Below are 24,998 nucleotides of genomic sequence, written 5' to 3'. Positions count from 1 at the left end.
CGATGTACTCGCGACTGATTTTAATGTTGAGTCGCGTCGAATGATGCTATTTATGGAACTGATTAGCAACGTAGATACATGAGAGATTGGTCTTAAAAATGGTGTATACCTACCGGTAGCGCGATGCTTTTCAGCGGGTGATATGTGTTCAGCGCTGGTGCTTGACGACTATCAAATTAATCACCCGAGGGAGTACGAAGTTAGATTAATCTTAACGTTGAGAAGAGAGTACAGGCGTTGATGTCTCCTGCAAGGCATAGGCATGGAAATCATCAGTGTTAAATTTACTGCAAAAAAAAAACACGAAAAAGAGAGAGAAAGAGAAAGAGAAATTTCGAAATAAAATTAAATATACATGATCAAAAATTTTAGTAGTATTCTATTAATAATGAATATAATAAATTATAATATAATAAATTCTATTACAAGTCTTAAATAAATTATTAATAAATTATAATTATAATAAATTATTTATAAATTATTTTTGAATAAAATCTTAATTAAAAAAATCATCGAAATATTTAGCACGAAAAATTGAGCGGTTATAACAAGCGCTTTTGATTTAATCATATACCAATACTTATAATGAATGGATTTTTCCTCATTGATATTCTATGTAAACAGATTTCTCGTAACGCGATGTGCTAAGCATGGGTGTGCCTCTTTCCATTTCGCGAACGCGCCTTTCGCCAATATACTGCATACGTATAGTGCATGAGTATAGGAATGTCGGATCGATCTCTTTACCAATTCACGATACTTGATCTCGATTACGGAATTTCATTGACTATCGTCGGTTAAGAATCGCCGCGGCCTCCAAACCAGGTAAACTTCGGCTCCGCTTTGAAAAGACTTGACCGGTTTACTGAAAGCGACATGAGTCATTCAGGACCATTACGATTTATATACTGGCGAAATGAGATATATATACCAGTCATCGAATAAATACGAGATGCCAAGATGCTAAGAGAACAATGAAATATAAAAATTATTTATCACACATTGATCATTGTCTGTCTGTCTTTTTCTCTTTCTCTCTCTGTCTCTCGCCAATGTTCACTATCATAAAAAATTTCTAAAACTTTTTATATTTTTCTAAAATTATTATATATTATTTCTTTTTATCTACGTTCCACCTTATTAAGAAAAAAATTGAGTGACGTTTTTGATTGCTTTATAATTTTAAAAAGTTGAATAAACGATTAAGACTTAAGAACGATGAGAAACGTCCATGATCAATTAAAGAAAGAGTCGGCATGCATTCGTACACGCGAATACAGGCGCAGCTTGTTTACTTCCTCAAAGCGCCATTCCAACGAGTCAAGATAATATTTGTGGTCACGAAGTGTGTGCACCATGAGGTATATATGCATCAGCGCGCGAGCCTCGACAATTTGCCATGCCAGAATTGAAATCAAGATCGTTACCAAGGTCTCCTGCAAATACTTAAAAGCAGAATATTTGTCAAATATCGTCTCCAATCTTTACGAGATTACGCACATGCGAAATGGTATCTTATCGGAATTTGAATAATATCGGGTCTACCTTCATTAGAGAAGCTTCATTAATTGACAAATGTATTTACGTGCATATACGATGATCATTAATAATCACAATCCGTTGCTGTTTGTTCATTCGAAATCAGTTGCTTCGTGATATATACGTATATGTGCGTGTTAGCGATGCACTTGTCATCGGAGACTGGGGGCATCAGGGACACGGACCGAGGGTTGTTGACTCGACAACACTCGGCGAGCAATGGAAAAACTCTGGCTCTTAGGCATTCGCAGCGTATCAGCTACATATATACATCCGATTCCGCGGTAGCACACGCCAGACCAGTTCAGCGAATTGAGCAGCTCCACTTGCCATATCCTGCCACATCCTGCAGACATTTCCCTGCCTATTACGGACCGCGATGGATCGCGGCCTCGGGCAAAGAACTGTTCAATGAAATTCTTCGCCGCGAAAACTCGCCTCTCAAGCTCGCCCGTTCCGGGAAATAGACCGCGGAATTCGATTCAGTCGCCATTGCACAGCAGGAGAGTCGCGAGAATCGCTACCTTTTATTAATCAACGGTAGCCGATGAGAGAAGTTTTCAACTATAATGCGTTAAGTTTTAGATTAAAAGCGTTGTAGAGAGGCCGCATAAAATTTATGCCTTAAATGTAATATGTAAATCTGAAAAAATTAATATTTCTATGTATATGATAAGCAATATCATTTTTAAATATTTACAGATTTTATTAAATTGATGATTTAGTATTTACCTATTACGTAAAATATAATAACTTGTAAATTTTTAAATTAAAATTGAGAAAGTGAAATGTTAATATTTATTACAAATGTTGCTAGAGTTCATTCAAAAGATAATATTATATGCGATATAACTGGTATTTAAACGTAGTCAAATGTAAATTAAGTTTTCTCATGCTTATCTGATGTAAAATTGTTATGTGATTTGCAGAACGTGGCGCAAAAAGAATTTTGACGCACACCAACGAGACACATCGACTAATTAGATGCACGATAAAAACGATAAGCTCGTATAGACGGCCGACATATGACCTCGAACCTTGATATAAATTTATGAGAGAGGAGAGAAGGCAAATCCTACCTTTCTAAAGGTAAGATACCTCTCCAATCGTAAGGAAAGTCGGATTTATCTGTGTATCAGAATGTAAAATGTGTATCAGAATGAAACTATGCGTCGTAATACGTATGATATTTAACTATGCGTAGTTAACTATGCGTCACGGTTTACCGCAGAAACAACAATTACATGAAAAATAATTATTGCGCGGCGTGAAGGTCGTTGCGGAGCAACGACGAAGATCGCTATGCGTGGAGCGAGGGAGAGAGAGAGAGAGAGAGAGAGATATTTACCTGGCCTATCCCACTAGATTCTAATATTAATAGCATATAGAAGTTAATGTACCGATTAAATGCAAATTTGCTGCAGGCGATTACGCGCAAACATCGCAGATGCAGCGTCACGCAGAAAGATCGTATAAACGCTGCGATATATCGTTATCGAATACCGAAATGTCGCACACATGTTGGTATCATAAAAAAAAAGATTGATCGTTTAGCTTATTACGGCTTGAGCGAAAGGAGATTAATGTAAAATTCGACCATGCTATTTACTTATGATATATAATCCGTTGTAGAGAGCGACAAACAATATCATAAGAACGATTCCGCACAGAATGATGAAGGCGTACGTATTAAGTGACATAATGATTTTCTAACTTACTAACAAGTACTTGTCACACAAAACAAGCGTGACGTAATTCTATCGCGCGCGAATATATAAGAACTCGCGCGTTATTCTTCTTAGAAAAGTTACTTATGTTAGTTATATCACAGGCATCATACGATTAATGACGATGTAGCGTGCGCAAAAAAATTTTTAACTCAAATATAAATAAATATGTTTTATGCTATGTAAGAGAGAAAGAGGAGAAGAGAAAAGGAAGTTACTTCGTTGTTTCTAGTCCCCTAAGGATACTAATTTCTGTGTTCATCGTTCATCGCTACTCATTTTAGGTAGAAAATCATGGACGCCCATCGCGCAGCATCAACAAACGTGAGGAGGCGCCGCATTGGCGTAGATTACCTTTGCTTTTCTTCACTCTGCTTCGTACGTCCTAACGATAGTTCTTCCGTTGATTCCCTCTTCGTCTCGGGACCCGCTGTGGCCCACTGGCCGTACGACCGTCGTCGCTAAGTGGCTACGCGACCGGCGCATTAGTTACGGCCGGGTCAGTAATGACGTTTTCATTCTAATAAATGGTGCGTGTGGAGATGTGCGGGAGCGAGAGGTCGGTGAAGAAAGAGAAGAGGATAACGCCCGAGGAGGAGAAAAACGGAGGGAGATAGAGCGAGAAGCGAGTGGGTCGTTGTCCAGAAACGACGATGCACCCTCGTCCTTCCTTTCTCGCCCAATCTTCCTTCCACCCGTTGCATCGCCCTCTCCCTCCTCTCTTTTTCTCTATCTTACACGCACACACACATCGGTGACGTCTCGATGGTTCTTTTGTGCTAAACCGTCTTTCCCCCTACTCTTCATCTCAGGTGGAGAATTTTCTCACCGTATGGAGGACGCGTCAAGCTTGTTCGAGAGAGGCGCCCTTGGCCCTCTCCGGACCTCGCGGCCCTCATATGTGTACGCGGCTGCATGTGTGCGTGCACGAGCAGGCACACGCGTTCTCCACTTCCTTTCGCCGCGTCTCTCTCGTACGTACGTTCGGTCCTGAAGAGTCGATGGAAGGAAGGCCAACAGCGGCAAGGGAAGAAGACAGGGCGTGGTCGCGATCTCCCGCACCGCGAAGCGCATTTATTCGGTCGAGAAATTTCTCTCGCGTTCTCTCTGCTGTCACTGTCACATCGTCTTCCTCTCTCAGCAGATTAAAAAATACTTAAAAACAGCAATTAAACTGTTTCCCCTCCTTTCTAAGATCTTGACACACATAGATAATAAATTTTTTTTGCTACTTTCCCGGTAATATATTGAAAATATATTAATATAAATATTATTATACATTAGTAATTAACAAAATTGTTAAAAAATATATATATATTTCTTTTTTTTTTTTTAAATATAATTAAGTTTTTATTTGAAAATCTTAAAAATGTATATTTCATTTTAAGCCAAATTTTTCGCAATCCCTTCCCAACGCCCTTCCCTCTTCACCCAGTTTCCGATAGATCTCTTGATGTACGCCCTTTCTCGTTTTCTTTCCATGCTTTCCAATCGGCGACTAGAACACGCAGCGCACACGCATGCACGTATCGAATCGGAAGACGCGTCACGCATGGTCATGCATTTCGAGTATCGATCTCACTTCATCTCGTGGAAGAAAGACGGAGAACGCAATGAGGATGGCTCGCAACGAAGGAACGAAAATAGCAGGAGGGATAGAGAAAATGGGAGAGAGAGAGAGAGAGGAGGGCGAGGAGGGCAGAAATCAGCGCGAGGAGAAATAAAAACAGCCCTCTTCTGCTCCTTATCTTCTGCTCCTTATCTCTCTCTTTTTCTCTTCGTTCTTTCCTTTCCATCTTGACAGAGCCACGTCCACTTTATGTCGAAAAAGAAGACACGAGATGGAGTGAGGACGAGATTCAGGAAATTTACGCCTGGATGATTATCGTTCGATCGAGGATCGATAGGCATCCGCTCGGCTAGATAACTCTGTAGCGGATGGATTTAATTACCAACGGAATATTTAATCGACTTATCTCAGCTTTCAGTGGATGCTTTCCAGGCTGAGATAGAAATACTATGTGGTTACTCTTGTGGGGGATATTTGGAACTAATTTAGATAAATTCATGCTGATTCAGTATGATGATTTCTTCTTTCCTTCATTTTTTTTCAAGATTTTTGTCAACTTGTTGTCATAAATCCATCCACTTCGCACGAAATAAATTATGCATAAATGTCATTGTTAACCGTGGCATGAAATAAAATAGTTGCAACAAGGCTAATAAAAAATTATCAGCCATTACTTAATGTATTTTAAAATAATAGATGTTTGTGTTTATGACATGTTAATATTTGTCTAAATTTTGTTTAACCTGATGTCAAAACTTTATATCGTCATATTTACAATTTTTCTATGACTTCTATCATTTAGTACACTTTTTCACATTTATAAAAGAAAAACACAGTGAAATAAATGATTATTCGCAGGACGCACATAAAATGCACATTACTTTTTATTATCGAAGAAATTACCAAGACATTGCATATTAATCGATTTGCATAACAAATTCCAAAAACGACCTCGATTCTGAGCACTATATCGCATATGAAATCTCTTCAAGGCCTCACCAAATGAGACCCGGAATCGAACATCGTCATATATTTCATGAAACTCAAACGAGATTCTCGATCGTATGAAAGATCTCGTCTGATTTCCATCTTTCTTTCATTCGCTATGTCCATCATCAAACCTCATAGTTGAGAAGATTCATTCTTCGGTCTTTACATTTCGAGATATTTCCGCTTTCTTCATTAACGACGATCATTTATAAACAGATTCCGTTAATTAAAACAGTTTACGCTTGTCCCGAATAACGTAAAATCGCATAGTCCATTAAGGTTTCCGTCGAATTCAACAGGAAATTTATCCGTTACATCTGCGTTTAAAAATTTATGGCTTTATTCTTCAAAAATTTCTCTTTTTGTTGCTGCGTAATAGTACGACACATTTCGTTATATTTCGTAAATATGAAAATAATTTTTGTAGCAACAGTTGAGCCAATAATATAATATCCGTTATGAAGGATTTTTATAATCGCATGTAATTCGCGCAGAGAAAAAATTTCCGCAGCGCTCATCCAATCTCAATATTGTAACCGTGAATTACTGAAAATAGCTTATTTTGTGTCATATAGGATGAGATGAAAGAGAGGAGGAAGAAAAAAATCAAGAATCACCGCCGTTGCGCTGCGTTCGTATGCGGACAAGAGCTAAGGACCTCTCATTACAAATCCCGTGTGGAGTATTTGATTACCGACGACGATAACAAATTTCAGTAATGCGCGCTGAGAACGAGGAGATAATTAATATCATCGAACGTGTCTCGCGTATGAAATACCCTTTGCTAACTAAAGAGGTGGACGTTTAAATAAGGCGGTGGAGGAGAGAAAGAGAGGAAACCGTGCTGGCGACGTACGCGAAGATGTAATCCAATGTGACACTGAAGCGGAAAGTAACGTCCCGAGGCAATGTAACGTCGACAGAGTGTACGTGATGAACGAGCGCTCGCCGTGAATCATTTTATGAGTTTTATAATATTGGCCAGGTTTATATAGTCTGCATCAAGAGTCACGCACTTTCACCGTGCCAATATGAAAAGAATGATGGTTTGTTTAAATATTACAACCGATTCATAATTAAACGATGTTTAGTGTGTGAAATAATATACACATATAACGAAAAAAAAAAAAAAAAAAACATTTTAATTTTTAAATAAATTTAACTAAATTTAGTTTTAGACGTCGATAAAACGATGAATATAAAGAGAGATATAAAACGGTATACCTGTTAAATGCCATCATTGGATTCGGAGACACAGGTTCCTGCAGCGATCCGCCATAAAATCGCATACGGGAATCGCCGCTAAAAATTCCAGATACACGCGGTTTCACTGATGTAAGGAGCGGCCACGAGCTGAAAAGGGTTAAAGCGGGGAGGAAGGCGGAGAGAAGTAGTCGGATGTAGAAGGCCGCGAAAACGATGTCAGCACGAAGAAACGCAATGCAAGACAAACGGGGGCGGGCGGGGGCCGAAAAAGAGTGTAAGGCTGGTTCGCGCGCGCGCACGCGGTTTTCTCCTTGGCCTCTGGATCGTGATCGTTGCCATCGGATGCAAGTCCAGCCGAGCAGGCAGCCGCATCGCGCCGGTAGCCTCAAGGGGCAGAAAAACGAAAAAGAAAAGAAAAAAAAAGAAAAAAAAAAAAAACACGCACAAAGCCGACGCCACTCATGGCGAGCGGATTTTTATATCGAGCATGCAAGGAGCTGCGTGCGTAATGCGTGTGCATGATGACTCGTTCTCCTGTAATAAAATAGATTATATGGTATTTAGTCCTGCATAGATTACCCTGCATAGATAATACGTAAAAACTAGAAGATAATGAGATTCTTTTGATGCAGATTTTTTTTATTAAAGGAAATTTTTTATTGAAGGAAATGGTATAAAAGATTAATGAAATAATAAATTGAAATTATCCAAAGTAAAACGTAATGGGTTTTTCTTTTTGCAGATTTTTTTTGTTTTGTTTTTGTTGGAACCAAATAATGCTAATTCTAATAATGTAAATATTCATTAATATTTTTTTAGATTAATATTTCTTTCGATTAAAATTTAATTGCACAAAATGTAGTTTCTAATATACGATGCTGTATAATTTTCGCAAATTATACTGATTCATACGCGAATTAATACGAAAAGAAAGAAAAGCTGAATTTTTATGTATGTCACAGTTAGATGCATTCGAAATGGTCTGCGGGATAATTTTGAATTATCGACACGTACCGGATTGCGCGCTTGTAAGGTGAAGAAAGCGGGTGCGCGTTTCAGTGATGAACTCCATCCTCGAAGAGAGGGAGCGCAAAGGTATACTTTGTCCAGCGTTGCACGTATCGCATCGGATTTCACGTGAGGTCTGTGGTTCCTTGGGAATGGATACTCGGTTATGGGTTACAATTGCGGCAGTTTGCACATATACTCAGTCACGGCTGGGATACTGCAGGGATATATACATAAGACAAATATATACATAATATATGTGAAACTTTTTCTCTTTCAATCTACTGATTAATCTTTAAAAATCATATCGATATAAAACAAATTTTGAAAAATTTATATAAATTCTGAAAAATTAATGATTAAAAAAGATACAAAATATGCAAGATAAAAATGAAAAATGTGTGTATATATGTATAAGAATTTATAATTATAAATAATATCAATATCAAATTGTACAAGAAAAAAAAATGTTAATTCAAAAATATTGGAAAATATTTAAAATCTATCGAAATATATTTAACCGCATGAATAAATTATTCTACGTCAATAGATATGCATATTAATAGACGTAATTTATTATCATTTATGCTAAAGAGGTAATAGATAAATATCTGTAAGTCTCAATTACGGATTGTTTCACGTTTTTTGTACACTGTTTACGCCCACGATTAAATGATGCATTAAAAATAAAAAAAGCAAGATTTATTCCGTGCAAAGTGTAATTCCAGCTATTCTAATGACGTGGGATTGTTATTAATCATTGATAAATTAATGATTTATTTAACGTCGAGAAACCTTTTTATTGATGTTAGCGAGAATGATTTTTATGTAATTTTAATGCGTAAAATCCACGATAATAAATAGATTAATTATATTTTTATATTGTTTTCATAAATAATAAAATATAAAATACAATATAAAAAAAATAAACTTATTAAAAATATATATTAAAATTTATTAAGAGAAATATGCATTTATAAATCTGTAGTAAGATTTCCAGCATCCATGCTGTTTTATTGACAGCTGTTAATAGGAAAATTTGTAGATTTTTCATAATATCGTATTGTATTCAAGCTTTGAATCCTCTTAGATAGCTCTACAAATTATTTTTTAATAATAGTTTCAAATATAAATTTGCATGATATTCATTATTATTATACCAACAGTAAATAAATGAGTTTTCATCACGTACTATTATGGCAGCTTCCAGGATACTCCATCTGTCAAAAGCTAAACGAATCGCTTTATCGTAAGATTTCAATTATTAGAAGAATAGATTTTATAAAATATATTTTTATCACGGTATAAAAAAATTATATATTATTTATTTTTTTGAAGAAATTATATATATTAAACTTTCGCTAATAAATTAAATTTTTATATTTCAATGAATATTCCTTTTTGTTTTCCATCTTATATACTTCTCTGTCTAGATTGTCGTATTATCATATTTCTTATTGTTAAATATATAATATAACATAATTAATGTATCTCTTATTTGATAATTATAAAAATCATTATAATAAATACAAATATCATAATATTTGTAATGTTGTTCTTGACGCTTCACCAGAGTTCACTCTTCCCAAATAGTTCAGTATAGTTCAGTCTGAAAAACAGATTCGTGTTGAGCATTTTATCAAGATAAACTGGCGTTCGATCGAGAACATTTAAAATGACAGAACTCTTACCTGTATACGTCGCACCGTACGAGTTTGCTGATTACCTCGGATAAAAACGACAAATCAGAATATGCAAAGGTCGGGAGAGATTCATGCACGATCGCAGCTGTGCTGATGATGGCTCTAGCATGCCCTTACCTCTCCGCCCTATATGGATCTTAAGGGAATTTTTCTCGTGAAGAAAGAAGCAGGGGATCGAAGGTTGAGAAAATTGTGCGTTTATTAGTGAAGACGACGTTCGAGCAATCTCACCGCTTAATTTCATCGACGATGCCGACGCGAGGCCTCCGGAAGCCGCGTTGAGATCCTAAATGAACAGCCCTGCTGGAGACAAGAGAAGAGAGAGCGAAGAGTCCGAGCATTCTCTTCGACATTCTATATCACAAAATTTTTATATCACATACTTCTTGCAATTTCCTTACAACAATCGCAACAAGTAAAAGCAATTAAATATATCTCTCTGCCTATATAAAAGAGTTTATAATAAATTTAATGCAGAATCACGCAGTAGCAGTAATAATTACGACGATAATAATAATAATAAAGATACAATAATAATAAGGCGTTCACAAGTCATAAAGAGACATTTACACTTATTTATACATATATCAGTATCGCTCTATCCTCTCCTCCTCTCGCTCTAATTGCGCAATTCTTACGATCTTCACTATATCACGTTCGTCTTCCGCTTCGGTGTCACGCGAGTACGGCATTATGTCAGAATTAAGATCGACTTGAGAGTTATCCACTAATTACCATCGTTTTTCGTTTTCGGTCGCGGCGGACAGGCTGTCCTCGCGTCAAACAAAGAATCGAAGATTAAAAAGAGAGTATCACTTCATTCTCTCACATTCTCTCTTTCTCACTGTTATTCTCACACGCTCGCATTCTGCACCTATGTGGAACATAGCACATGTTTTTTTGTATATTTATATATATATTTCTTTTCTCTCTTTTTCATATTTATATATATATATATATATATATATATATATATATTTATATTTATAATCATTAATCCTCTTCGTTCATTATATACCTATCTATATATTATCTACAGGGCAGTAGCCAAACGCTGACTGACTGTGCGAGTGTTGTCGCTTGTGCTGTCCGCTCGCGACGATGCCGACGATTTGACTAGAGAGATGCGCGCTCGTATTTCGTCTCCCGTCATTTCGATGATCCTCAGGAGAGCACATGTGCTTTTTGTGTGTTATGTATACGCTTGACATATCGCGAAAGGAAATTGCGCGGGCGCGCCGCGATGCGCTCGAACTTTATCGCTCTTTTGGTCGTTTCATTTATGGCGGCGAATATCATATCTCCGTTATCCATAGTTTCCAGGATTGTGCAACAAAAAAGTAAGTTTTTTTTGAGCTTACAATATCCAAGCGTCGCGATAGAGAAGAAAGGGCAAAAATCATGATACAACGGCAAGTTTGCCTCGAACATTTTCATCCAATGAAATATGTGGTTGATAAGTATTAAACGCCGAGGAATTTTTTAGGAAGGGGAGATATTATATTAAGCTAAATTTATATTTAATATTAGCTTCCATAATTTTTTCTGACACTTTTCTACCAACGTACGCTCTCGTTTTAACGCAATATTCAAATTGTCTCTTCAGCGCGTTTACGTTACTTACCGTTGTCAAATATACAATGCTATGCAATAAATCTCAGATATAAATCTACCACGAGAAGAGTGTGCAAGATTTCTGGAAATAGAGGATAAATCCGAAGGCGAAGGCAAATTGTTCGTGTGCGAAGAGCGATCTGTCAAAGCGCATCGCGACCGAGAAGAGATTCTAGCGGCGAGCAGGCATCGCGACGCGAATCGCTCGCGATCACCGATGACGGTCGAGTCGTGATGATCTTCTTTTTATTTTAGTTTCTATTCCGTACTTATGTATATACTTATGAATTAATGCTAAGAATTGCGTTCGTGCCGCGATGACTCACCGCTTCTCGCCCTTTTACTTCTCTTTTTTTTCTCTCATTACGTTTTTCTTCTTTTTTTTTTCTGATCCGTATTAATGACGACAGTCTAATTTCGACGCCTTGATTTCGCGTGAGTGCGCGGGACACTTGGTACTTTTTTCTCGTGTTTAGGCCTTTTTCTTCCACAATCACGCGTATCCGGATCGCATTTTCGCGTGATGATGACTAGATTTTACACGAGCGTGCGCGCATTACGTCAGCGTGAGTACGTGTGTGCGTGTCTCCTGTACACATATACATATGTATGTGCGTGTATTTCGTGTGATTGTGTGCGCGTTTGTATGTAATGTGTTCATTGGATTGAGTCGTTCTTCTCTTTGATGATCGTCAAATTAGTTGGCTTCGACGCACGTTCGATCTTTGGTGTGTTCTCGCTGGCAGTAGCTCGATATCCGCCATGGGGATGACGCACCAGAAGCGAAAAAGATCGCCGTCCATCGACAATCCTTCTGAAAGCGCAATGGAAGCGAACGCCGAGGTATGCTTGACAGAGAACCGCATCTCCTGTCTCTCCCTCTTTCTCTCTTTTTCCCGAAGCTCTTCTCGTTTTGCTGAATAAGTATGATTCTTGCGATCCTATTTTCCTCAATGAGGAAGATCAAGCTCTCGGACAAGGACTATTAGCAATTATAGAAAAATGCGCGATCATAAAAAATACATTATGTAAATGATGCATTACCCTGACGTTACAGCGGGCTGTAAAACGACGTCGATTTTCTTCCAATCGTGGAAGGTAAATGTCGCAGAAAGAAGAGAAAGAGAGCAACTGAAATTCGATCTTGAGCAGATTAAATCTATACTCTCGACGAACCCTTACTACGCGCGTTAATCTAACGATAAATTCACAAGTGACACGATCAATGAGATCCATTCAAGAGCGTTCTGAGAGAGAATGAGTATCTATTGTTTCGCGAAGCATCGATTTGCGAGTTCGTACTACTTATTTTTCGCGGTAAAAATTGTATACTCTCGGAATTTCGAACGGACAACTATCATATGCAGCGAATATCATTATCGCTTCAATCAAACACTTCAGATCGTGCATACGTGTATTATGAACATCTCGTTTTGTTGCATATATTAGATTTAAATCAAATGGTCAACAATCTTTTCAGACGAGTTCAATTGAAATCACATTTTTCCTATTTTACACACGCGTATTCGATTGAAAAATAGGTGAAAGAATTTTTCTAATTTTTATTCCATTTTTCTTTCAATATACTTGCTAAGAAATAAAGAGATATTTTAACTATTTGTAATGAATCATGAGATACATAAGCCATGTGATTCGAATCGAACTCTCTTTCAAAGCGAGAAGAGCGAAAAAGAGGAAGATCTCGAAGATCTTCTATGTGAACCTATAAAGTGCAATGCCAACGAGAGTAGATTGTGTGGCTCGAAGATCGACAGACTCGGGAGATCAATAGTATTCGCGACAGTGTCCGTCATCCCTGTGCGATCGCGTGATCTTTCTTTCTCCGGTCCTTACGATCCACCGCCCTGCGTGCATTCGCTTGCACCGAATCTCTGGAAGTGGAACGCCGCAATCTGTGATCTACGCGATTGACCGCGATCGCGATTTTGTCGTACGTTCAATCCATCATCATCATCATCATCATCATCATCATCATCAACATTATCATTATCATCACCATCATCATTATCGGTGTTGTAATGGCTCTGTGCAATGACGAGCGCGATTACGTGGCCCCGTTGCGCCTTCGCGTGGAAGAGCGAATCACTAAACAAGCTCCTGGTTCCCGTGTATGAGCGATTCGACAAGCGATCAGAAAGATCGTCGTCGTCCATCCTAAGGGAATGGCTCCTCTCAAGGGAGGGATTAGCTCCATCGACCATCTTCGCTCGGGCAATGATTCCTCACCTCGACGAAGGCTCTCCGTCAAGGAGAGTGTTTGCCGGTTGCGAATTCGCTGCCGAATGATTCTCGGCTGATCGATGCATGGTCTAATCTGAAGGTGCTTTTGGTTTTGGAGGTCTTGGTCCGCGCCCCCAATGTCCCTGGACCATCCACGTCACGATTACGTTGCCCCCCGTTTGCTTTTTGTCTTCCCGCTACCGTGCTCCTGTCCGGTGCTCGGGCTGGGTGGATTGCTGCTATTCAATCTGGCTACCCTTCGATAAATCTCACTGTTGACGAAACGCGGATACGAGTCCCGATGCATAAGGGTGTAAATTTGCAGCTGCGCCTCGTCGAAGGTATGCGGCGTAGGTTCCACCATGTTGCGATTTACGATTTCCCGTACCCGCGAATCCAGACTCACCTGCGAAAGATAAAGATAATGAGGTGAGTAAAATTTTCTGACACATATCGTCAGTTTGTCTTTTTTACTTATATAAGAATATTCTGCAAAATTGCAAGTTTTCTATCTTTTAAGCTTTAATCTACAGCGCGCTGTTTGCGTGCAATTCATATTTTTCTCGCATAAAATACAAAGGCCTTATAATATTTTATAATATCTTATATAACGTCTTATAAAAAGCTGTTGTAACAAAAATTATAAATCTATAAAATCTTATGTTTTTCGAATAAATAACTATGATTTTAAAAAATAAGCACATGTCTAATAGTCTAAGATAAATAAACAATCTATAATCTAAATATGTATCTTTTGACCGATTTCAAAACAATTTTGCTTCAGCAGAAATGGCAAAGTTCTAACACGTTCAAAGTTATAAACGATTCATAATAAAAAGCTTTCCAGGAATTATGGGTCATAATGTATGCGGTAGATGCCTTTAGCACGATTTTTTACATTATCTCATAAAAATATCTACATGATTGTAATAACGCACCGACGTATAATGTACAATTTGCCATAATGTTCGAATGGTAAAAGACGGTTCGTGCATTTGCCCCGTTTGGACGATTGAATAGATTGTTAAAGAGGTCACTAGGTCAATAGGTCAGTAGGTTAATATAGAAGAAATCGCATACACACAGTCACATGCGCGCCTGCAATTTTTCTCGGAACATTATATTGTAAAAGTATATCGACCGTTGCATCCCCTTGTGTCACATCAATCAGTATTCAATTTTATTGCATTATTTTTTATAATTCCTACGCGCTCAACATTCGACTTTTCCAATAAAATCGCATAATTAGATCATGCATCCTACGTAATGTTATCGATTCTATCATCAAAATTAACAGCTTTAAAAGGGTAAACAGGAATTGTTTTATATCCCGAAATATTAATGCTTATGTATATCAGCTGATCAAAATAACAGATACCGATCGCATGCCGTTACATATGTCATTATATTTATTAAATAAACTATTAAAAGAATAGAAAATTAGAAATTCTTCATATATTTTTATGTTAATGCTATCTCTCTTCTCGGATAAATGTATATTTAATGATATATCTTTCGAAGCAAACAAAATAATTTTTATACATATTAATATCGCGTTCAACGATAAGAAAATTTTTTGAGAAAATACTGTTAATATATGTATATATATATGATTTAAATGTCATATAGTTTGATATTAAAGCAATATGCTAATATTTTATCCAGAAGTAATTGTTTTATTTTCGCAAATAAAATTTTATTAAAGCGATGTAAATGATTGCGAGAAAAGCATATGTGTATAATTTCAACAAATTGAATTAATTAATTTGTAACACATTGAGTTCAATCATCAAACAAATAAAATCGATCTGAGAATAACATTTGAGAGAATAAAAATTTGTCTAATAAATATATATAATTTTTTTAATCTATAATTTTCTTTTTAACAAATATTATGCATACTTATTCTTAAAAAAAAATTATTATTATTTAAATACATTGAACACTAAATTATTTTAGAGAAAAAAAGAAAGAGAGAGAAACTATGATTATTGAGATATTATTTAATAACTGCCATAATAAGCAAATATTCCACTGATTTTTTCTAAATTCTTTAACGATTATAATTATATATATGAGTATATATCCTCGCGAGAGCAAGAACGGGGTTCTTTTTACTTACTTCCTTCGGCGAAAGTATGGATATGTATTCCTCGTAAATGTAGCGCGCCTTCTCCTCGATCGTCTCGGGATTGCTCTCACGCTTGAGTTGCTCGCAGGCCAGCCAGAAGGCAATGTTCTCCTCGCTGTACTCGCTCACGAGGAACTCTTTGAAGAGTTTGCGTCCGGCGGCGCTCCTCATTAGTTTGTCGAAGGACGAGCCCCAGGCTCGGACATCTTCCAAGCTGCAACACTCCAGGCCGCCGTCGAGGCCGTCGAGTCCGTCGAGACCGTTACCTGCACCTGCACCCGCGAGATCGATAACGCCGATGCCGCTGCCATGCTCGCCGACGCCGGCATTGCCCTTCTTCTTGCTCTGATCACCCGCTCCACCGGCGCCCGTCGAATTACCGCCGACTGCCGCCAAACTAAAACGATTAGCACATTAGTTAATTTTCAATGACGTTTGTGACATATAAAATTGTGAAAATTGTTAAATAAATAAAATGAAGCAATGATTGTTTTTGCGAGGACTAAATTATTACCAAATTATTACAGCTATTTTATTATTTATTATTCGAGAATATATGTGCAGTTTTTATCTGTAATATTTTTATTATATTTATTACTCCAAAATTAAAGTGAAAATTTAGATTAAAAATGTGCGGATTGATTGTTTTATTTCTTTTTGCTGTAAATGGTACAATCTACTTTACAGTTTCTAATTATAACAGATGATGCATTCGCTCGGTTCTAAAAGATTAGATTGAAATTTATCACTAGTTATCAGGTCGATATCGATGAATTATAAATCATTTCATTAATTATTACAATCATATTACTTGGTTATTCTTATTTAACAAACGCAAGCATGATGGAAAGAATACAAACGTGAAAATATTGAAAGCGGGTAGGAGAAGAGGGATGTGGACATGAATATTAAACTTGGTAGCCTCGGAAAATGAGATGAAATAAGTGACAGAGAGCAGGAGTATGATGCACTGAATGAGCACGAATGCAATGGGGAATGATATAATGAACGACTGACGTTAAGATAATTAATTTAACCGAGACTGCGAGATACAAAGAGATATGAAAAGACGATATTGAAATGAGAGAAAATATTAGTCGTGTCGATAACAGACGCAGAACCGGGTCATTGGAAAGCTTTTTTTATGTTTGATGACGCAGCTGTCCTATGGCATTTACAAACCACAAACGCAGAAATAAACGGCGATCATAAATAATTTATACGATTTGATCAAATGACGAAGATGACTCTCTTTCTGCTTCCCCACTTCCCCCCTTCCCGCCATTTTGAATCCATTGTACGCATTTCTAAAAATGATTTCATGATTAAATAAGAAAATAATATCATTTGTATAATATATTCCCCATGTTATTAATTTTAATGTAAAATATTAACAAATTACAAGAGCCTGGTCCCTTTTTTTTTTTTTTGATTAATAAGTGAATAACATTACATTTGCTGGCTCATAATTTGTTGAAATTTTATGTCAATAATATTATGTCTTTAAAAAATGTGTTCCTTTGTTAAAATTATATACTGATAAAATATTCAATTAATAAAAATCGTGTATATTCAGACATGTTATTATTTTTAAATAAAGCTTCAATTTTGGACTGCCATTAAGAATAGATTTAATGCTCTCAATGGTTAAAGAAAAATACATCTGTTGCATAATATGAAGCAAGTGACAAATTCCTGGCGCTAAATCAAAGAGACGGTTATATTTCAAAATACACATTTTTTAAATATTTCTGCGCCCCAATATAACAAAACGGTCAAGTATATATATAGCCGTGAACGTATTTCCGCGGGAGGAATTCAGGAAACGCTGCTGCATTTGAGACAAACTCTTTCGAGTCGATGACAGTCCGGAATGAATAGGATCTATTCGTGTATAATCTGCAAAAGATAGGTCGCAGAGGAAGGACGCGTGGTATGTGCACAACCCCGTTTCTGTGAGCCGTAATACGTGCATTACGATAGCATCATCATCGACATAACAAACAAGTAGTATTAACGCACACAGTCCGTGGCCTGCTTACCATTTATTCCTACTTGTAGCGTGAAACACAGAAAGGTAATATGTAGATACGTCTGCACGGCAATAAATGAATCATACACGCAAGTTTAAAGACAATGGACCGATATCGTTTCAACGGCAAGAGGTTCAGTAGATGAAGTACATGAAAATAGCCACGCGCACGATAACGATAATGGCGCGTTTTACTCGTTTTCATCTACCTTGCACTAGTGATTACAATGAGAGCTCTTTATTCTGACTTGCTTTGTCAGCCATACTCGCGAGTATGCAGTTGCAAAACGGAGAATCGAAGTTATACTTGGCACAATTCGGTAGTTTACTCTTCGTGCATGTGAACGATTTGTCCATTGTCGTATATGTATATGTGAATGAAAGGAAAATATTATTAATTATAATTTAGTAAAACGCTTCATACAGCAGTGTATTAACTTCGACAAGTATCGATATAACGCAACATTATTAAATAAGAACAAATCGATAAAAAGCAAATAAGAAACGTCAACGACAAATGACATAAACGATCAGAGATTTTATATTTATACATATTTTTAAAGAAATAATTTCTGTGTGAAACAAACTTTTTATATTCCAAATAAATTTTATTATTAAAGATTATAAACTACTATTATGTAAAAGAGCGCTTTAAAAGAAAAATGTCGTTGCTTGATTTTTCAGATCAGCAGTCTCTTTTAGAATCAATCGCATCGATGTATACGAAATGCAAGCGGACAGGATCGATAATACCACGAGCAACTGCAACAACAGCACCAGCATAGGCAACAGTTGTCCTTCTTCGATCGGCCCATGAATCCGACCGTCTGGCGTTGTTGTTGCGACTGTTGCTGCGATGCAGGCGCTTGTTGCTGCTGCTGCTGTTGTGACTGTTGCTGCTGTTGAGACGACTGCTGCGGATTACTGTGCTGCATCGTGCTGGATCCCGAGGCCTGGCCTTGGTTCTGTGCACGGAGGCGACAACCACTAGCTACACCCTCGCCACCTGTCCCGTGACTAACGCCGATCCCCATTGCAGTTGCACCAAGTCCACTCGACATCTGCAATCGATATTTATCCTCTAAATCGACGCACCACGTGCGAACAAGCTTATTCTGATACTAAGAATAGATATACTAAATCAGCAGCTTCCGGAACACAATGGACTGATAGGTTTTATGATTTGTTTGTGTAAAAAGTGGCTGACATTAAGTTTTTTTAGAAACATGCGCTCGGATATGGATATTAATAATATGGCATTGTTCTTTAATGCGGAGGCGGTAAACCTGATATTGCATATAAATGATGCGTAACGTAACCAAATTAAATAATCTTATATATATATATATAGTTATAATCATTAATTGATATTAATAGTCATATGTTCTATTCTTTTTATATCATCACGCCGATATATTTATCTTGCCATAAAGAGATTCAAAAACTATTTTTATTATAAGCCAAAAATGATTACAAAATTCGCGTAAGAACGCAACTTGGAAAAATTTCGAGAGAAGAATGAATGTATTGGATAAGCTGAAATGAAGTCAGGTAAACGTTTAGCGTTTAGAGACACGTAATTATTAAATTCCGATTGAAGTAATCCCTGTAAAATTTTGGGAAAGATGACAATTGATTTATCTATCAACACAAAAAAAAAAACATCAGTTAGTCGAAATAAGCTGATTGTACGATAATTGACACAAAAGCCTTCAAAAAGCAGCCAATTAGTTCGGATACGATTGTTGTACGCTCAGCTGCACGTATCGATTGGCTCGTATTTTCAGCGCGGCCCGATGGCGATATCGAAATGAGAGATGTAGCTAGAGATTTATTATTCTTCCGTTCGTCATTCCGTTCGAGGTCTCCGTTATTTAAAATTCATGATCGCCAGACGGCTGAGCTGATCGATATTGGGTTCTCAGAGAAAGTCTAAGGAGATTAATTAATCTCTCCGTTAATGCCATATTTAAGAATGATCTCAATTCGAATAAGTACGTTCCCGATCCTTTCTCAAATAAATTTGATATCTCAATCGCGCGTTCTAGCTTCCTAATTTCCAACGCAAATCGATAATCTAGTTCGTTTTCATATTGATGTACATATATACAGTAATTTCCTTTTTTTTAATTCATGAAATGTTTTATCATGATAATAGATATCAACAAGAGAATATTTTATCTTAATCATCAAAATCAGATATAATCTTGGAATCGAGCATAGTTGAGAATTTATTTTTCATATTCAAAACATGAGAAAGATATTCAATAATCAATCAATGGAAAACGAATCTCACACATGATTTTATTTCAGCATAGAGATTTTATTTCAGCAACGAGAAAACCTTGAAGAAATATTCAGCGAGGCCTGTTCATTCCTTCCTATATATACAAAAAAAAAAATATTTGCGGAATGAACTTTAGATATGTTGTCTGTACGACGCGAACGTAATCGCGTGCAGCTCTTTATTTTTACGCCACATTGTATATCGATGACCCGCTCTCCGTGCGGCCTCACGCGATAACGACCACATCGGACAGTCGCTTATATGGCATGTGGGCAGAGGTTGATAAACAGGCACCGGTGTAAAGTGTACACGTGTAGCCACGAGTAAACGTGACGACGCATACGAATCAGCTGCGTTAGAACGAGAGAGAGAGAGAGGGAGAGATGGCGAAAGAGGCGGGTATATGGAGCAATCGGGATCATTGAGATTGAACAGAGAACCATTTAATTGCTTACAGCGTGATATAAATCGGCGCGATGATTTGGGATGATCGGAAAATAGAGACCGGAAGTCGTAGAGACCGTGCAAAAACCGCATTTAGGGCGGCTCCCTCATAAAAACACGCGATTGTTTACATACATGGAATGAATTTCAGTTTGTATCTCCGAATATCTGACTCCAGTTACGACACTGTAACGATATAAATGTCGATAATCTCCGAGCGCGATTTGTTTTGGCAGACGTCGTGGAAACAAACCATTGTTTACACTAGAGAACACCACAAAATTTAGTAAACACTTAGAGTTGAGCGAGAGATTGATGCGAACGATGAATTCTATGTAAGTTTTAGTAGCGCATATAACGCTTACAATTTACATTTAAATAAGTTGCACGTAGAACTGTATATCTGTAAGCTACAAAATTGAATACATGTATAAACATTTTTTTTAAATAAAAAGATAATTTCGTTAATTAAAATTCATATTTGTTTACATTAAAAATTAATTTGAATTATCAATCGATTAATTAAAATAATAAACAAAATGGAGTAAATACATAAGTTATTATTGGTCTAATTTGTTTTTGATAGTCGTTAATAAATAAAATAATATCCTAATGCAAATTAATACATTTTGACACGGAAATGATTGACGTTTTTTAATACAATTTTGGACATTGATTTCGCCATCGTAGCCTCACGATCAGTTGCAAACGTCGTCAATGCGTTTGAAGTAGTTCTGAAACGGTGATAGTATTTACGCATAGCTGCGTGCCAACATGTCAATGGCCCAATGGCGTGTTGCCTTCGTGCAGCACGCAATCGCGGAGCACGTGCAGCTACAACCCCCGCTTCACTCCCCCACAAACGCTGCGTCCGATAATCTTGTAAATTTACTTCGATCGGAGAAAGTGTATGCGCGCATATCTATATAAATGAATTTGTTATGCTCTACGTGAACGATAAGCTGCAAACATTTTGAGCGAGATTCTAACAAGTGATAATAAAATTATTACACGTACTCTTTCCATGCGCGTTGTTATTTCAGGATTTACAAATTTACAATACTATAATTTAATTCTATCGTCTCAGATAATTTAACCGCGGTTAAATGCAATTTTGATTTGCGATATTAAAGTATACGCATGTTTCTAAATTAGAAAAATATTCATAAATATACAGTAAAATTACAATTATTTTTATTAGAACTTTGTAAAATTATAAATTATTTTTAGAACTTCACTATTAACAAAAATTTATTTTGCTGTAATTGTTATGCACATTTAAGGAAAGAATATTATTGCGTTCCGATTTACTATATCGTAAAGCAAATAAGGCAATTAAATTTCCTTACGGATCAGCGCGATTACATGGTTTCATGCTGATCTTTAACATTCTACGAGAAAATGAAAAGAAAAAATGATAATACAATTCTTCTCACCTCTATCATGTTCCATGCGTCTGAAAGCGAGTCCAGCTCGCTTCCCGCGTCCTTAGGATCAGTCTGATCGGCGCGTGGCCGGCGCGGCGCCGAGATAGAGGGGTGCGGGTGCGGGCACGGCCGCGGGCGCACCGTGCCCGCGTTCGCGAGTGTCCCTCCCGATATGCGATCGTTCCTTTAGCCCGGTCCACCCGCGGGACCGCCTCGCCGGGCCTCGCCCGAAGCCCGCATGCTCCCAGCGCGCACCTCAGCCGTAAAACGTAACAGCCCCAAGCTCACGTTGTCGTCGCGAAGTCTTTACGGATTCCCGGGCGGACACATAGGTAGGCGCACCACGAACCAAACGGGTTCCTCGCCTCGGGCGAGGCGCTACTACGCCGACGATGATGGCGACGTCGCTCGACGACAACACTCAACTGCGACGGACCCCAATGTGCGGCGTAGGGTTACGTTGTCGATGTTGCGCATGATACTTTGCCCATTTCCCGACTTCTTCCGCTTCCCGATGCCGCTGATCGTACACTCGTCGATCCTCCTTGTCGATACTTCACCCGCGTCACGATATCACTTTATCGTCGTCACCCTCTCGCGGCGCTCTCCTTCCATCCACTCTCGGTGGGGTAGCCGCGCGCGCGGATCGACTGGTGTCGTGATAGGAGAGAAAAAGAGATAGGCGAGGGTGCGCAAGATTTGTCGACGAGAGAAATAGGAAGCGAAGAATCCCTTTGCTCGTCGATGGCACCCGATTTCAAGGATGATGAACGCGAACGAATCCACCGCACTCCATGGAGATACGCGCAAGTCTCGAGGTCGAATTCGAGGGAAATTCGTCGGTTCGGTCAACAAACTAGGACCGAATCCTTGAACTTTAGGACGACGAGGATGTCGCACGCGATCGACCTATTACGTCTTTCGACTACGCGGTTTAAAGGCGCGGCCGCGCCGCGCCGCGTCACGCTCGCGCTCTCCGACCAGCGCCGATCTCACACTCGTCGCTTGCTTTCCTCGCAGCTGGCGTAGGTGGTCGTACGCGGTATGACGTTCGGTTTTCGTCCTCCGTTACGTTTGACGAAATTATAAATAGATACTCGCGCGCCTGTTGGTACTATACGAGGCGCTGGCGTGGCTAGCTTGAATGCTGTTGCTGCTGCTGTTGTCGTTGGCTCGCAGCGATAATGATGCTGTCGTTACGTCTGCCTCTATCGCTGATGTTGCTGATTGCGCTGACAGACGCCCGCGGAATTCCGTTGTGCGTATTTCGCAGGCGCGGACGCGGAAGAAGATGAGAGAAAAGGATAGAAAAATATAAAGAAGAAAACAGCAAAACAGAGAAAGGAAGAAAGATGACGAGAGGAAACGAAGAAAAAATCTTAAAGTGCTTGTTGTAGTTTGGCAAAAAAAAGAGGAAAGTAGAAAATAAAAGAATAACAGAAAAGGAAGAAAGATGAAAGACAGAGAGAGAGAGAGAGGAAGGAGAGCGGAGCGTAAGCGAGTCGATGCGCCGGTTATTGATTGGCAGAAGTCGAGAGGGAGAGACGAACTCGCGGCACTGTCACACCGGCAAGGCAGATTGTCAAAGACTATCTTTGTACTAACTTCTCGTCGATTGTTCGCTTGATAGCCTCTCGGAAGGAGGGTCGATCTTATCTCCGCGAGATTGTTTAGGATTGGAAAAGAATTTTGGTAGGAAGATCCCTTTCAGGAAGATTCGGATTATCGATGTTAATTACGAAAATCTCATTTGATTCCGTCTTATAATATTCAAATGATGAAAGGTAGCTCTGCCGATTTCGGAATACGACGATGTTTCTTTTTAGATCTTCGTCGAGAGTGAGAGTTGACAGACGTGGTATAAGGGAAGCGATGCAAGATCTGATGCAAGGGTTTGTTCTGACGGGAAAATCTTCGAAGAACACAAGCCGAGAGACAGAGAGTGTCTACGTTCAGAGATCGATGTCGGTATTCGTCGCGATTGATCGCTGCGATTGTCTCACACGATTTTATCGCACGGTTGTATTGCCGGAATCACGTATCACACTATTATGTACGCGTGTTATATCTTATCCTTATTTTTCTCCTTCTTTCTTTCTCTCTCTCCCTCTCTTTCTCTTTCTCTCTTTCTCCCACTATCTGATGCGACCGATGCAGCGTTCGAAGGCGTATCAGGAATTATCGCGTGTCCTCTCCTAGCCACCCTTTTTCCTGCGCGGCAACCGCAAACCCTTGCTCCACTTTACGCGTCCCCCTCGTTATTACGGCCGGATCGACGCGGACGACGGAAAAGCTCCGCGACCCGCGATGAGCTGTCGTCGGCCTCTCGTCCGGAGTTGGGCCAATATGGCGGTTACACGCGCTTACACGATGCCTTGGCCACCACTGCTTGCCCGTCTCGCGGACGATTCCAGCGACGCCGACGCGAGGCGCCGCGATGCGAAGCTATCCGACGCGGATGCGTCTCCGCAGATCGCCACCGTCGCCGACGCCGACGCCGCCACCGTCGTAGAACGCCGACGCCGATGCCGACGCCGACGCTGACGCCGACGCGGTGGTTGAGCCATCGTACGACGTCGCGACGTCGGAGCTCGTGTTCGTGATCCTGCGTGCGAATGACCCGCCGATGTTGTCGCGATCCTTCGCTATGATCAGCGGCGTCATTATGATGCTACGATCGAACAGTTGTATGAATGATTGCAATGACGGAAACTCACAAACGTGACTTTTTCTAGTATGAACTCTACTGAAAAAAACATTATTATATAATGATTTATTAATGATGATTCTAATAGTTATAAAGAAATTATAGGTGGATATGTTAATTGATTATTATAATTGAGATAGATTTCTCCAAGCATAAAAAAATAAAAAGCAAAAAATCGTAATAAAAAATAATAAGAAAATAAATATAAAAAAATGAGCTAAAATTGATGATCTATATAATAATAGACAACAATGTTAAGAGATGATCGTAAAATTATGTTTTGAAAAAATATCAAGAGAATTTATGCATTATTACATACATCAGCAAAAAACACAAGTAAACAATTTCTAAAAAAAATTCCCGTGTCTATGA

General features: G+C 38.5%; 1 protein-coding gene and 1 long non-coding RNA gene across 4 annotated transcripts in view; one reads left to right on the top strand and one right to left on the bottom strand.

The window, feature by feature from the left end:
* LOC126858549 (uncharacterized) overlaps positions 1 to 7,745 on the top strand; it is an 89,205-nt gene extending 81,460 nt beyond the window's left edge. The window contains exon 3 of the long non-coding RNA XR_007688691.1: positions 6,402 to 7,745. This is a non-coding gene — a long non-coding RNA (uncharacterized LOC126858549). The remainder of the gene's footprint in view (positions 1 to 6,401) is intronic.
* Positions 7,746 to 10,646: 2,901 nt separating this feature from the next.
* The window catches only part of LOC126858531 (regulator of G-protein signaling 17), a 235,222-nt gene continuing 220,870 nt past the window's right edge, over positions 10,647 to 24,998 (bottom strand). For 2 of the 3 annotated variants that reach the window (XM_050608936.1, XM_050608938.1), the window contains 3 exons: positions 18,518 to 18,822; positions 15,721 to 16,126; positions 10,647 to 14,004 (listed from right to left, as the gene is read on the bottom strand). In XM_050608936.1, the coding sequence (XP_050464893.1) occupies positions 13,762 to 14,004; positions 15,721 to 16,126; positions 18,518 to 18,822 (954 nt within the window). In that variant the 3' untranslated portion in view covers positions 10,647 to 13,761. Of the gene's footprint in view, positions 14,005 to 15,720; positions 16,127 to 18,517; positions 18,823 to 21,928; positions 24,473 to 24,998 lie in introns of those variants that run through there. The other variant, XM_050608937.1, reaches the window with a different exon arrangement.

The sequence above is a fragment of the Cataglyphis hispanica genome, chromosome 25 (assembly GCF_021464435.1).
Source record: "Cataglyphis hispanica isolate Lineage 1 chromosome 25, ULB_Chis1_1.0, whole genome shotgun sequence".
NCBI lineage: Eukaryota > Metazoa > Arthropoda > Insecta > Hymenoptera > Formicidae > Cataglyphis > Cataglyphis hispanica.
The sequence above is the reverse complement of the archived record's forward strand: the minus strand, read 5'-3'. Positions and strand labels throughout refer to the sequence as shown.